The following is a 12,325-nucleotide window of genomic DNA, read 5'->3' on the forward strand; positions in this document are numbered from 1 at the left end:
GGGGGGGGACTGCAAACCCTTTACAGCCTCTCTTTCTACTCATTCGTACTTTTTCTCTAAATATGTCAAAACACAAGCACACAACCTTCCCCCGGCCAAACACAGAAAAATAATACAAAATAAATTTTCAAAATGGCCAACGGCATCAAGAACGTACACGACTGGAAATGGGGACGGAGGGCAGGATGTAAATGCAACACGGTGCATGGAAACCTGTCAAAAAGTACATGATGATGAAAGCTATCGAGCAGTTAACTACTCACATGGCTGGGCAGGGCAGGCAGCCAATTGGGAAGAAGCCATGTGTTCCACCTTGCTCCAGGTGGGCTCGGATGCACCAAGCCCCCAGAGAAGGGAGGCTTGCTTTTCCCAGAGCTAGGGCAGCTGGGCAGCTTCAATGAGCGGGCTATCCTCAGTGCACATTGTTGTTATCCTATGGACCAATGTCCATAGGCCGCAGCAGGCTGGAGGCTGGTTCTTGAACGCCTCCAGGATGAAAATAGTCTGAGAAGCCAGGCATCGGACTGAGGACTTGCTGTCCTGCTGCAAGCCTTTGAGGTCTAAGATTGAAAGGAAGGAAATGGAGGTCAGAGCCATGGCACTCTGGAGAGCCCTGGCAGGCCAAGCCAGCTCTGTACCTCTCGGCCCACGACAAGGAGGCAGCAGGCCAGGTGGCAGGAGGCAGGGGACTAGCGGGAACAACCAGCAACCCTCACTAAACATCCCCGCCGCCCTCCACAGCTGGGGGAGCCTCCAGACACAGGCAAGAAGTCCCAATGAACCCCATTCACTCACTATTTCTAGGACTGCCTCATCCCTGCAGTATCTGAGAGCCTCATCCCTGCCTGTATTTACCCTCTCCCTTCCCCCCACAATGCATAGATGGGCACTTAGGCCTAGAGAGGGGGAGAGTCACAAAGGGGGCTTGGGCATTGTTAGGCGCCGCCTAACTTCAGGTGCCCTGCTGCCCTCCAGGAAATGCCGAGGAGGGAGCTCAGCCATTCTCTAGCTCCGGTTGGGAGGCCCAGCTGTGAATCTGCTCTGGGAGTGAGGAGTCTGAGCTATGTCACCCACCCTTCCCTTTTCCCGAACAAATGTGGTGGAGATGCTACTCTGCCCTGTGCTGCCCAGGGGTCTGGACACGCAGCAGGGAGGTAGGTGACCGGACGTCACTTCAGCCTCATTTGGAGCAGTGGCTTGACCCCAGGTGTCCCACGTGGAGGTGACTGCTCCAAACACTGGGCTAGTGAGTGCAAGGGGGGAGGCAGCACCCCACTTTGGCTGTGTTTGTGGGGGGCAATCATCTGCGAAGGCCAGCCAGCTAAGGCCCAGTTTGGGGATCTACCAGGCCGCAGCTCTGAGGTCAGGGCTAAGTGCCTGGGCACATGCCAACCAGCAGACACGACAGGGTGAGGGGCCAGCTGATCAGGGGGTTGGGGATTTACATTTTGCATCCCCTTGTGGCTCTCGCCTGTGACCACGTTGCTGGCGTCGGAGATTGAACCCACCCTGCAGCCCTGGGCCATTCATCCCCCTAGTGCTCAGTACTCAAAGCGGGACCACTCACTCTTGCAGATGGCGTTCAACTTGTTCTGGCTCCCCTGGTCCAGCTGCCGGGCAGTGAGCCCTACACACACAAACAGCTCATCACATCACCGCGTCCCCAGCGAGGGTGTTAAAGAGCCTGTCACCCTCCAAGCACCGCGGCTTCCCCCCGCCCCTCACTGGCCAGGACACGCTCCTGAATCCCCAGGGGAAAGGGCGAGTCCCCAGAGATGGCTACAGGGCTGGTTGCCAAAGGAGAGCACAGCGCCTTGAAGGTCCACTCCCAAGAGCCCACGGTGGGGTGGGGGCGGAGAATGGGGACTGCATGAGGAGCAGTGGGCTTAGAGGGGTCCTATCAGCCGATCAGGGCAGTTTGGGGTGAGCTTGCTCCTGTGGGTTTCTGACACCCCTTCGCCTTCATTAGGGAATCAGGAGCCCAGGGGTCACTTCTCGCTGCTGGCAGGGACTGAGGAGAGCCTGGGACCAGATCCAGCCCCTCTGCTAAAGGGACCCCTCTGCTCTGTGGTTACCTAGGAACCTGATGGCTGCTTCCCTAACTGGAGTCTGTGGGTTCTGCAGGAAGGCCATGGTCTGGCACAGGAAGTCATCAGCTCTCCCGTTGTAGCGCCTCACCTAGGAGCCAGAACAAGGGAGAACAAGATTATGAAAGGCCTTTCCGTCCCACAGGCCAGCTTCCAGCTGTGTGGAGCGCACGCCCTGTTTTTGCCCCTCCTTCCTGTGCTGGGAGGATCACGCAGAGGGACCACACCCCGGGCCTGGTGTGGTCCCGCGGCTGGGGCTCAGTGTGGGCACAGAGCCAGGCAATCGGGGGTGCCCTATCCACTGATTCCTCCACTTCTGCCAGCGAGGGCTGTGCAGTGAATGGCCAGAGGGCTCCCTCACCAGGCAGTCACAGATTCGCCAGGTTTCCTTGTGCTGGATGAGGCCACTGAGCTGGTGCCACCTCAGGAATTGGGCGGCACTGCTGAGGTGTCCCAACACACCTGCAAAACAAGAGGGCCGGGCGAGCCGGACTCAGTTACGGGAGCTGGAAGCCACTAGCCTAGTTACCGGAGGCCAGGGAGGCCGTGCGTGCTGAACGCTTCCCTGCCCTGGCTGCTCACGGAAGGTCGGCGGTGTGGCTAAGGCAATGGCTGGAGACCTGACTCAATTCCCAGCTCTCCTGCAGGAACTCAGGCAAGTTGCTTAGGCCCAGGGCTGCAAAGGGATTTAGGTGCCTAATGCCCATGGGGGTTCAATATTTTTGAGGCTGCGCATCAGTTCCCCACCTCATGGGGTGAATTCATTAGTGCTGGTGGCATTTGTGTCCCAAGTGATGGGGGCCATGAGCACTAGCATGTGCAGAGGCATGGGGGGGAGGGGCTTGGGCATGTCATGGCTAGTACGGGCTGTCCGGGCCGCTTGGCTAAGGGCACATTGGGTCCTGTGTACCATCTGGAGGCTGAGTAGCCCTGCTCCTGGTAGGGATATGGCCAGGGTTGTGCTCTTCCCACAAGCACAGCCATGGGAGTGTGCGGAGGCCAGTGGCTGTAGGAGTGGTGAGGCGACCACTCGCCCCACCCAATCTCTCAGCCTGACTGCAGGGGGGTGTTGAGCTCAGAGGATGCAGAGAAGACTCAGCAGTTGGGTGGGGTTCCATGGTCATGGCACTACTGGACTCAACATTCAAGTGATTTTGAGTGCCTGATTGTCACAGCTCTGAGCACCTGCCCTCTACCGGCCAGACCCTTTAAAGGGGGGTGTCACATGTTGCCCCCCCCCCCAAACAAATGGTCGCTCTGTAACTATCTCAGCTGCAGACTCCAATTCGTGGCCTCACCTGGGACACGTTGGGATGCTCATCATGAACAAGGAGGAGCAGTGGGACCAAGCTCTGGAGCACATACTCCTTCATCTCACTCCGGTTGGTCCACCTTACAAGCTCCAGCAGGTCTTTAAAAAGGGTGATGGAGAGCACCCGGAGCTTGCTGGTCACCTGCAAGAGATGATATAGGGAGGGGAGGAGACACTGTGACAGTCATTCTCATCCAGCAGGGCAAGTGCACACTGTGCCAGAGATGTCTGCCCTGCAGGGGGTATTGGTAACTCACCCCCAGCCATACAGCCACAACTGGGGCCAGAGTCTCATGGGCATAGCGCCATTGAAGGCAATAGAGATGCAGATTTCCACCAGCTGAGGGGCTAGCCTGGTAACTTCTTGGCCAGGGAGAGCAGTAAGTGGTGGTGAGACTGCCCCTAGGCTCTCACAGCCAGCTCTGGGTGCACTGACATCAGCACCCGCCTGTGTCAGCCAAGGGGAAACATTCAGGATGGAGCAGTGTCAGAACAGGGGCGGCAGAGAGGGAGCGATGAGGAAAGATTCAAAGAGCGAAGGGGGGGTGTAGTTTGTCCACCCACTTTGCAGGCCCAGCTCACACTGGTGTTGACCCACAGCAGCCCTCTAGCCGGGCCAAGGGGGCCAGGCATAGGGGGCAAATTTCTACATTGGTGTTTGTTTGGGCCATGCTCAGGGACCTGGGGTGAATTTAACTAGGGCCAAGGGGTGGTAAATGTGCAGGAGCTCCCAGATAGGGGGCCTTGGAAGCCATGACTGGAAGCCACCCAGCCTCCAGGGGTTTGGGGTGGGGTGAGGGGTCAGCTCAGAACAGCTGGGCAGGCTCTGTACAAAACACATGGGAGGGTATGGGGGCATCAGGGCTGCACTGCAGTGGGCACAGGCAGATGTTGAACTGCCACCTCTCTGGTCTTCCCTCCAGTTGTTGAGGCCTGTTTGCCTTTCCCTGGTGATGGGTGTAGTAAGTGCAGGCCATGATAAAGGCCCAGTATGAGGCCTGAGGCCTGAACTAAAGTAATGAACAAGACTTTGCTAATATAAAGCCAAGTTAAGCTGTGAGCCAGAGGCAGGCCCTGCTCACAGAAGCTGGCAAGGAAAGGGCTGATACATATCTAAAAGGTACTGAACATTCACAAACTTGCACATTCCACACAGATAACAAAGAACAGGCTGGCCCATCCCAATGACAGGGGCAAAAGGGTAAAATGATGGATAGAGTTGTTTTGATCGAACCAACATGTACAAGGTAGAAGGGGGCACCTAAATACATAGAAAGGTTGTACCGTGCTACGTGGAGGGGTTGTACCTCATACGTCAGGTGTGATGTGTAACTTGTTTGTGTCTGTGTATAAGAATGCATCCCTGGGGCGGTGCCTTTGTCCGGCCGAGGGGGCAGTGGAAAGTCCCGCCAATGAGCCGGGTCCATTGCCAAGAGGCACTTTCTCTTAGTATGCCCTGAATTAGGCTAAGAAACCTACAGGGAACTGCAATTGTGTCCGAGGTCGCAATAAACCTAGCCGACGTGGCTTTGCATCTTACTGGACTCTGTGGTTATTGGGGGTTCTCGTCGGGTCTGCTGTGTCAGCTATCTGCAGAGCTGGGGTAGCACACCGAGGAACACACGCGCAGCCGAGTGATATCAACAAGGAGAAAGCAGAGCACCACCGGTAGCACTCTGACAACACACTTCTGACAACAATGGGTGTTGTGTTCATTAACACTATTTGGATATAACCCCTGCCCCATAAAGAACCTGTTCTGTTCCCCCCGGGCCTGAGAGGGGTTTGGTTTAAAGGGCTCGTCCCAGGGCGAGATCCTGCATCCTTGGTCCAGGCTGCCCTGTCCCTTTGGCCAGCTGGGGATCCAGGAGACCCTGGGAACAGCTTTAGCCAGGCCTGTGCCACTACTAAATAAAGAGCGGCAGTATGAGAGCTGGGGAGTCCCTCCAGGAGCCCCCACTGGGGCATTACCCCTGGAAGGCAGTAACGGATGGGCCCCTTTCTCCTGCCCGCTTGCTGGATCTCGCCACCCAGTGTGGGACTGAACATCAGTCTGGTGAATGCGCCGGCGGGGGCTAGTTTGTGGGTACAAAAGATCTGAGGAGAACTTTCCCCTCCTTTGACGCTGCCCTGCCATGAGAACGAAGGGGAGAGGAAAGGGCGGTAGCTGCAGAACCTACAGACAGAGCCATTTCCTTATGGCGCTGACAGGCCAGCTGTAGGATTCCTGGCCAGGGAAAGGAGGGGCAGATTTTCACCAAAGTACCATCACTTGTCACCCTGGAAGCCAGCAAGAGCATTGCAGCACCCTGTGCTGCAGAGGCCCCCTCGCTGCATGCAGGCTCAGGAATGCACGTCCTTCCCCAAGGGGAGCCTCGTCCCCAGGCTGCCCTCATCCTTGTCAGTAGGCCTGCGGGACACCAGGGTTCCCATCCTTTCTGCCATGTGCTCTCATGGAGTGAGAGGAAGGCGGGAATGGGCTCATGATTTATGACAATCCGTTTTCTGGCTAGGACCATAGCACAGGCCCTGCTAGCCCACCCCCTAGCCCCCATTCACATGTCCGCAGTTTGATGGGATCTCCTGTGAGCTGCCAGGCCTTACATCATCAAACAATGGCAGGAGTTGCTCAGCCACTTGCACAGCCGCGCAGCTGGCGCTCTGCCTGTCCATGCCGGTGAGGAGGTGTTTCAGCACGGCGATGGCCTTGCGGATGAGGGCTCTGTCTACCTCCTGGAGTCGCTCCAGGACATCTGGCAGCAGACGCTGGAGTTTCCCCACCTGTGTGAAACAAGGAGCTGCTTTACGAAACACCCTCCAGTGACCCAACAAGCCATTTCCAAAACAATGTCTGCCTCCCCTGCAGACAGAGGCATGGGAGCTAGGGGTGCTGGGGGTGCTGCAGCACTCCCAGGTTTTACGCAGGACTCTGCTCCTGGCCCCACACACAGGGTCCCAGCTGCCGGCCCTGCGCCAACCCCCAGCTATGGCCCCAGCCTTGGTCCCCTTGCCCCATCCATCCCCCGCCCCCGCCTCCTGGAGCCATGGCCCTGCTCCTGACCAAAGCTCTAGTGGTGGAGGGGTGTGTGGACAGGGGTAAGGGGGGGGGGTGCAGCACCTCCACTATAAAAAGTCTTCCAGCGCCCTGCCTCCAGAGACATATTACAGCCTCAAAGCCTTTGCACAGCCAGCTAAGATCACGGGCAGTGGGTCTGGCAACCTGCAACATAAGCAGCTGCTTCCTTGTCCCCCAGATCTCAGGGGATGGTTTTTATTAGCAGATATCATCCGTGGGAAGTTCTCTACACAACACGTTGACCCCAAATAAATCAAGTGTATTATTGTTCAAATAGCACCTCGAGGGCCTGTCTGCAATAAGGGCTTGTGCTGGGGGCTTTCCAGGCACAGTCAGAGACGGTCCCTGCCCTAGAGCTTACAGGCTAGACACACGAAGGAAGGATTTCTATCCCCATTGTACAGACATGGAACTCGGGCACAGAGAGGTTACGGGACTCGCCCACAGTCACTTAGGGAGTCTGGCGGAGCCAGGAACCGAACCTGGGTTCTCCTGAATCCTGGTCCTTACAGCCCAGCCTAGGGGAGGGAGCCAATATTGCACACTAGTTCTAGGGTTAGTCTGTTACTAAAAGCCAGATTCAGTCATTTCTGTATTTGGTTTTTCAACCTTTCAAAGACAGCCCCACAAAATCTCAACCGGCATCAGGGAAAAAATAGGTCATATACAGGCTAACCGTTTCCAGAAAGGAAAATGAACCACAAGCAAGTGAAAACCAGGCTGAAGTGCATGGAACGATGGGAATGGTGTATAACAAAGAGAATTACAGTCACGCCCTCTCCATGTCTGATCTAGTCATAGTCCGGGTTTAATAAACCGGACTGACCCCCTATTCTCAGGCGAAGTAAATGATCATTAACGAGAGTTGCCTTCAGATTGTCTCCTCTTTACCAGGCTGTCAGATCTGTGTATTTAAGCCCCAAGGACTTTCTCTGCCTTCACTATATTGTGGGTATCAAACTTGTTATGAGATCTTAGCAAAAGGCCCTTCCAGAGCTCTTCAGAGGAGCGAGTGCTGCGGGACAGAGCCGTGACGTCAACAGTTAAAACCTATGAGGCTTTAAAAGGGGATTTGTAGGAAAAAATGGTTCCTAATTGTAGTGAAATGGCTCTATCCAAGCGTCCCTGATCACTGGGGTCGCCAGCAATCCCTGGGGGTCTAGAGTCTGCAGCTCTGCTGCTACTCTAGTGCTAGGGTTCTTTGGATCACAGAGACCCCAGACACAATCAGGCCCAGCTGTGCCAGATGCTCCACACACCTAGAGACGCACCCTGCAGGAGCCAGGCCCTGCCCTGCAGAACAGCAGACAAAGGCCAGGCAGGGGCTTGCCCAAGGGCACCCCGCAGGTCAGTGGCAGAGCCAGGAATAGAAGCCAGGGCTCCTGACTCCAGGCCAGGGCCATACCCCCTGGGAAGGTTTCAATGACCCCAGCCCTGCAGCAGCTCCCTGCGGTTCTGGGTTTATCCCCCAGCCCTCCTCCCCTCTCACCTTCTCTGGGAGACGGGCCAGATTGAGGAGGCCTTTGAGCCCCAACCAGCGCACCACGGTCTGGTGGTCTCTCAGCTGCCTGCTCATCTCCTCCACGATGGCGTCTTCCAGCCCGTAGCCAAGGTCAGGGCACTGGAGGAGCTAACACACCAACAGCAAATCAAGCTAGAGAACGGGGCTGGCCTCTCGCGACTCATCTCTGCCACGGGGCCCTTAGCTCCACTGGCCAAGGCCCGGCATGGGCTGCATGCAGGGCATCGCGATTGGTCACTGTGTGGGCCCCACTGAAACGCTGCTAGCGCGACGGCCCCTCGAGGCTCCAGCTGAGATCAAGGCCTGCCCTGCTCCCTCACTAAGGCTCAGCTGCACACGGAGCAGTGGTGTGGGGGGTGGGGTCTGCAGCCTTGTGCTCCAAAGGGTCGCCCGGTCTGCGGGGGGCAGGTGAACTGGCCATGAATGGGCAGGCGGCTGCCCGGCCTGCGCATGGCACACGGATGTCAGAGGGGGCTCGAGGGCCGAGGTCACACAAGGGACCATTCTATGGAACTGAGCCTTGGGGAACAAGAGACACCTGACCCTGGGCCTTGCTCCAGCCCCATGACACCAGCTGGGACAGGTAACAATGCCCAGACTGAGTGACTCCACCCCTAGGGTTGTAGGAGCTTTCCCTGCCCCTGCTCACCCACCCACCCCCAGGGCCTTCAGGGCCACCCCTCTCTTGGCCATAGGCATGAGCGGCAAGTTCCATTGGCCCATGGTGCCTGGGCACCATGGGCCTCAGCCCCACCTTTCCCCCCACGTCTCCCAGGCCATTTAAAACAGCCTGGGGCCCCCACCACCACTGGCAGCGCAGCAGAGCGGCCTCCTGCCTGCTTGCTCCCATGGCTGCCAGCCCCTCCCTGTGGCCCCTGGGTGGGGTGGGTGTGCCCCTGCAGCCAGTAGGAAGCTGTGGGGGCAGTGCCTCGGGGTAGCATCACATGGAGGGCCCCCGGCCTGCCCTGCCTAGGAGCCCCAGATAAGCGCCGCACCCTCCCAACTCCTCCCAGAGCCTGCCCCCCCACCCCTTTCCCGACCCCACTCTGGCCCCCAAACTCCTTCCCAGAGCCTGCAGCCCCTCCCTCCACACACCCCTCCTGTCCCCAAACTCCCTCCCAGAGCCTGCATCCCCACCCTCTCCTGCACTCCCACCCTCTGACCCATCCCAGAGCCTGCACCCCAGGCCCCCTCCCCCACCCAAACTCCCTCCCAGAGACTTAGGCAGGTTGGGGGCAGAGTTTAGGGGGGCAGAGTTTGGAGGGGCAGGTTCTGCTGAGCACCACCAAAATTTCTACAAATCTGCTGTCCCTGGCCATAGGTCAGCCCCATGCCCCAGTCACCGCTGGGCCGGGGCTCTTCTCACGACCCTCACCCGCTGGTGAGGCTCACCTGAATGAAGAGCGCCACGGCCGGGACGTACCGCCTATCGTCCCGATCGCTGAGGATGGCCATCAGATGGTAGAAAATCCAGTTTCGCTCCTGGAAATTGAGCGAAACCATGGCCCTGGCATAGGAAACACAAACACCACATCATCAAGGTGGGCAAGGACTGGTCCTCCATTTATGAATCTAACCAGGACAGGGGATCCCGGGCGACTAGTCACGCGCAGCTGGCACGGACTAGTTCCTGCTGGCTTAAAATGCCCAGCGGCTTATGTGCTAGAGACCCAAACCCTTAATCACTCGACAGGGAGCCCTTCCATGAGGCCAGCTCTGAGCACGTAGTGCTGTGGCTGCAAGAGAACTGCAGACAAAGAAGGGTGTCGGTGGGGTCGGTGGTCTTCCTCATGTGCCCAGATATTGGGTGATGAGAGACAGAAGGGTGGGTGAGAGAATATCTTAGATTCACCCAAGACAAGCGCTGGAGCTTTCTGTGTTAGCTTCTCTCTCACCCACAGTCACTGGGCCAACCAAAGACATTCCCTCCCCCACCTTGTCTCTCTCATGTGCTGGGCCTGACAGGGCTACACCAACGCTGCGGAAAGACATGGCGGAGGCTGTCTTTGCCCAGCCATGCCTGCCAGAGCCACGCAGGAAGCGGTTTCGCCAGGCAGCGCAGGGTGGAGAAGTAGCCGACTGACCCCTTGGCCAACAGCACAGAGGCTGCGGCCTGTTCCATGCAGGCGATTGGGAGCCGCGTCTCACCCAGCAGGGAAGGCAATGTGGCCGTGTCCTGGGCCAGGGAGGGGAGCTGCTGCTGTGATCGGTTCTGGGCAGCACTCACCGGGCAAGCAGGCAGACACCTTTGTGGTGCGTGTCAGAGCTCATGAGCAGGTCCCAGCCGCCCTGCTTCATCATGAAGGTGACCTGCTCCTTGTAGCCAGCGCATAGAAGCAAAGCTTCCATGGCCTTCACCGCGAACCTGTGTGCAGAGCGAGCCTCTTGTTACTGAGTGAGCCCAGGCCAGGCCCTGCCGCGTGCCTGCGGGCGACGCTGCAGAACCCAGGCTGGGTGTCGGGCTGGTGGTACCTGACGGGGCTGAGGGGTGCGGCCGTGTCCTCCTGGTTATGCTCCCTCTCCTGCGAAGCAGTGTGCTGCACTGTGTGGGTGACGTGGAAGAGCAGCGCGACGTAGAGCTGAGGGAAGAGCTCCTTCACCTCCTGCCTGCAGGCCTGCTCCTGCAGGATCACATACAGGGCTCTTGTGGCCTGCAGCTAAGAACAGGAGACAGACATCACTGCAGGGATTTCGTCCTTCCCACGCTCCCCCAGGGCACCTAGAGGGGTGGGGGTGGGCTGGGGGCTAAGGCCTGGGATGCTGGGTTCAATTCCTAGCCTGTGAGACCTTGGCTAGAACCACACAAGGGACTTCGGCCCAGCGTGGCCATGCCCAGCTGCATGTGCCCTGCTGCCCAGTGGACTCACAGCCCTGGGTTAAGTGCCCAGGCTCCGTATATGCTCCAGAGAGAGAGTCAGTTGGGCCAATTGTTAAAGCGGGTGAAAGGGATGGCCTGGGTAATTTCAGGCCTGTCAGCCTGACATCGATCCCAGGCAAGATAATGGAGCAGCTGGTATAAGATTCAATTAATAAAGAATTAAAGAGGATAATTTATTTAATGCAAATCAACAATTTTTCGATGAGATGACAAGTTTGGTAGAGAGAGTGGATTTTTGGAGCCAACACTGTGTCAGCAGCTGCCTTGCAAGTTCCAACCCCCTATAGCGTGTATTTTAGGTAAGATCTAGTTAATTGGACCTGGGTATGTGGCTGATCCTTTGAGATTGGAAGAACCTTTTATTTTATATGATGAGATAAGATTTTCAGTAATCATCATCATAGCTGGCGTGTGTGTCTGGATGGAGGCTTGAGGTTGGGCACTTTAAGGGAACTGCAGTGTTTGAACTTCTGAGTAACCAGTGAGGTACTGTAGAAGCTGTTCTGTGCTGGCTTGGTAAATCTAAGTATTGGAATAACCACCAGCTTCTGGGGTTTGTCTGCCCCATTCTGTTTGCAGTTCACCCTAATTGAGTGACCTCAGCTGGCTCCCACGGGCAGCACTGTCACATCTTGGCCCACGGGGAGGCAGTGACTCCTAGAAGCAGGGAGAGCAGCAGCACCATAGCTCAGGGAGGTCTGGCAATGCCAGTGGCTGGCTGGGATCTGACAGCCCAGGCACCCAGAGCAGTCTCTGGCCAGGGGCTGCAAAGGGGAGGGATCCAGGGAGCACGGGTCAGCCATGCCCCACCAGTGCCAGCTGCCACAACCATCCTGGTGGGCCATGGCTGGGCCCCAGGTTACAGCAGCCGTGTGGCTGCTCTCTCACCCTCGGGGAGCCCACTGCGCCCAGGGTCAGGGGGCATCAAGGTGGCACAGACTCACGTTTGCCCCCAGCCCCTTCCGTTTCTGCCCGACTGTCTGTCAGCCAGTGACAAGGATCAGGGCCTAGGACCCTGGGAAACGCCCCCGGAGCGGCAGGCGGCTGTGGGGTGTCGGTTCAGTTACATCAGGGTTCGGGATTACCACTCCTCTCCGGTGTCCATGGGGGTCTCCTCCCTCCCCCCCCCAGGGACCCAGCCAGACTCTGGGCCTCCTTCTGGCGCAGTGTTTGGGGCTGTCAGGCGACCCCTTTAGTGGCGGAGGCTCTGATGCCCGTAGGTTCCTGTTGAATGGGAGCACCCTAGCAGTCAGTGGCTGTTACAGGCTAGCCGGGTAAAAGGTTACACAACGTGTTTCTTCAAGTCGTTTCTCTCTCAACAGAAAATTGACTTTAAAGGTTGTCAGAATAAATCCCATCTGCAATAGAATTAACTGACGTCTAGAGCAGGTCTGCAGTCTCAGTCTCACCTAGTCCCTCACCCCAACCTTTGGCGAGGTGTTACTGCAGA

General features: G+C 57.4%; 1 protein-coding gene across 1 annotated transcript in view; it reads right to left on the reverse strand.

The window, feature by feature from the left end:
• Positions 1–328: 328 nt before the first annotated feature.
• Positions 329–12,325, reverse strand: part of LOC120404011 (maestro heat-like repeat-containing protein family member 7) — a 134,375-nt gene continuing 122,378 nt past the window's right edge. Inside the window, exons 12-21 of the mRNA XM_039536026.1 lie at positions 10,470–10,654; positions 10,225–10,362; positions 9,390–9,504; positions 7,965–8,105; positions 6,004–6,180; positions 3,466–3,541; positions 2,449–2,549; positions 2,076–2,178; positions 1,568–1,627; positions 329–560 (exon numbers count right to left, since the gene is read on the reverse strand). Of these exons, the coding sequence (XP_039391960.1) occupies positions 376–560; positions 1,568–1,627; positions 2,076–2,178; positions 2,449–2,549; positions 3,466–3,541; positions 6,004–6,180; positions 7,965–8,105; positions 9,390–9,504; positions 10,225–10,362; positions 10,470–10,654 (1,281 nt within the window). The 3' untranslated portion in view covers positions 329–375. The remainder of the gene's footprint in view (positions 561–1,567; positions 1,628–2,075; positions 2,179–2,448; positions 2,550–3,465; positions 3,542–6,003; positions 6,181–7,964; positions 8,106–9,389; positions 9,505–10,224; positions 10,363–10,469; positions 10,655–12,325) is intronic.

Source organism: Mauremys reevesii, linkage group 4 (genome assembly GCF_016161935.1).
Source record: "Mauremys reevesii isolate NIE-2019 linkage group 4, ASM1616193v1, whole genome shotgun sequence".
In the NCBI taxonomy this organism is placed as follows: domain Eukaryota; kingdom Metazoa; phylum Chordata; order Testudines; family Geoemydidae; genus Mauremys; species Mauremys reevesii.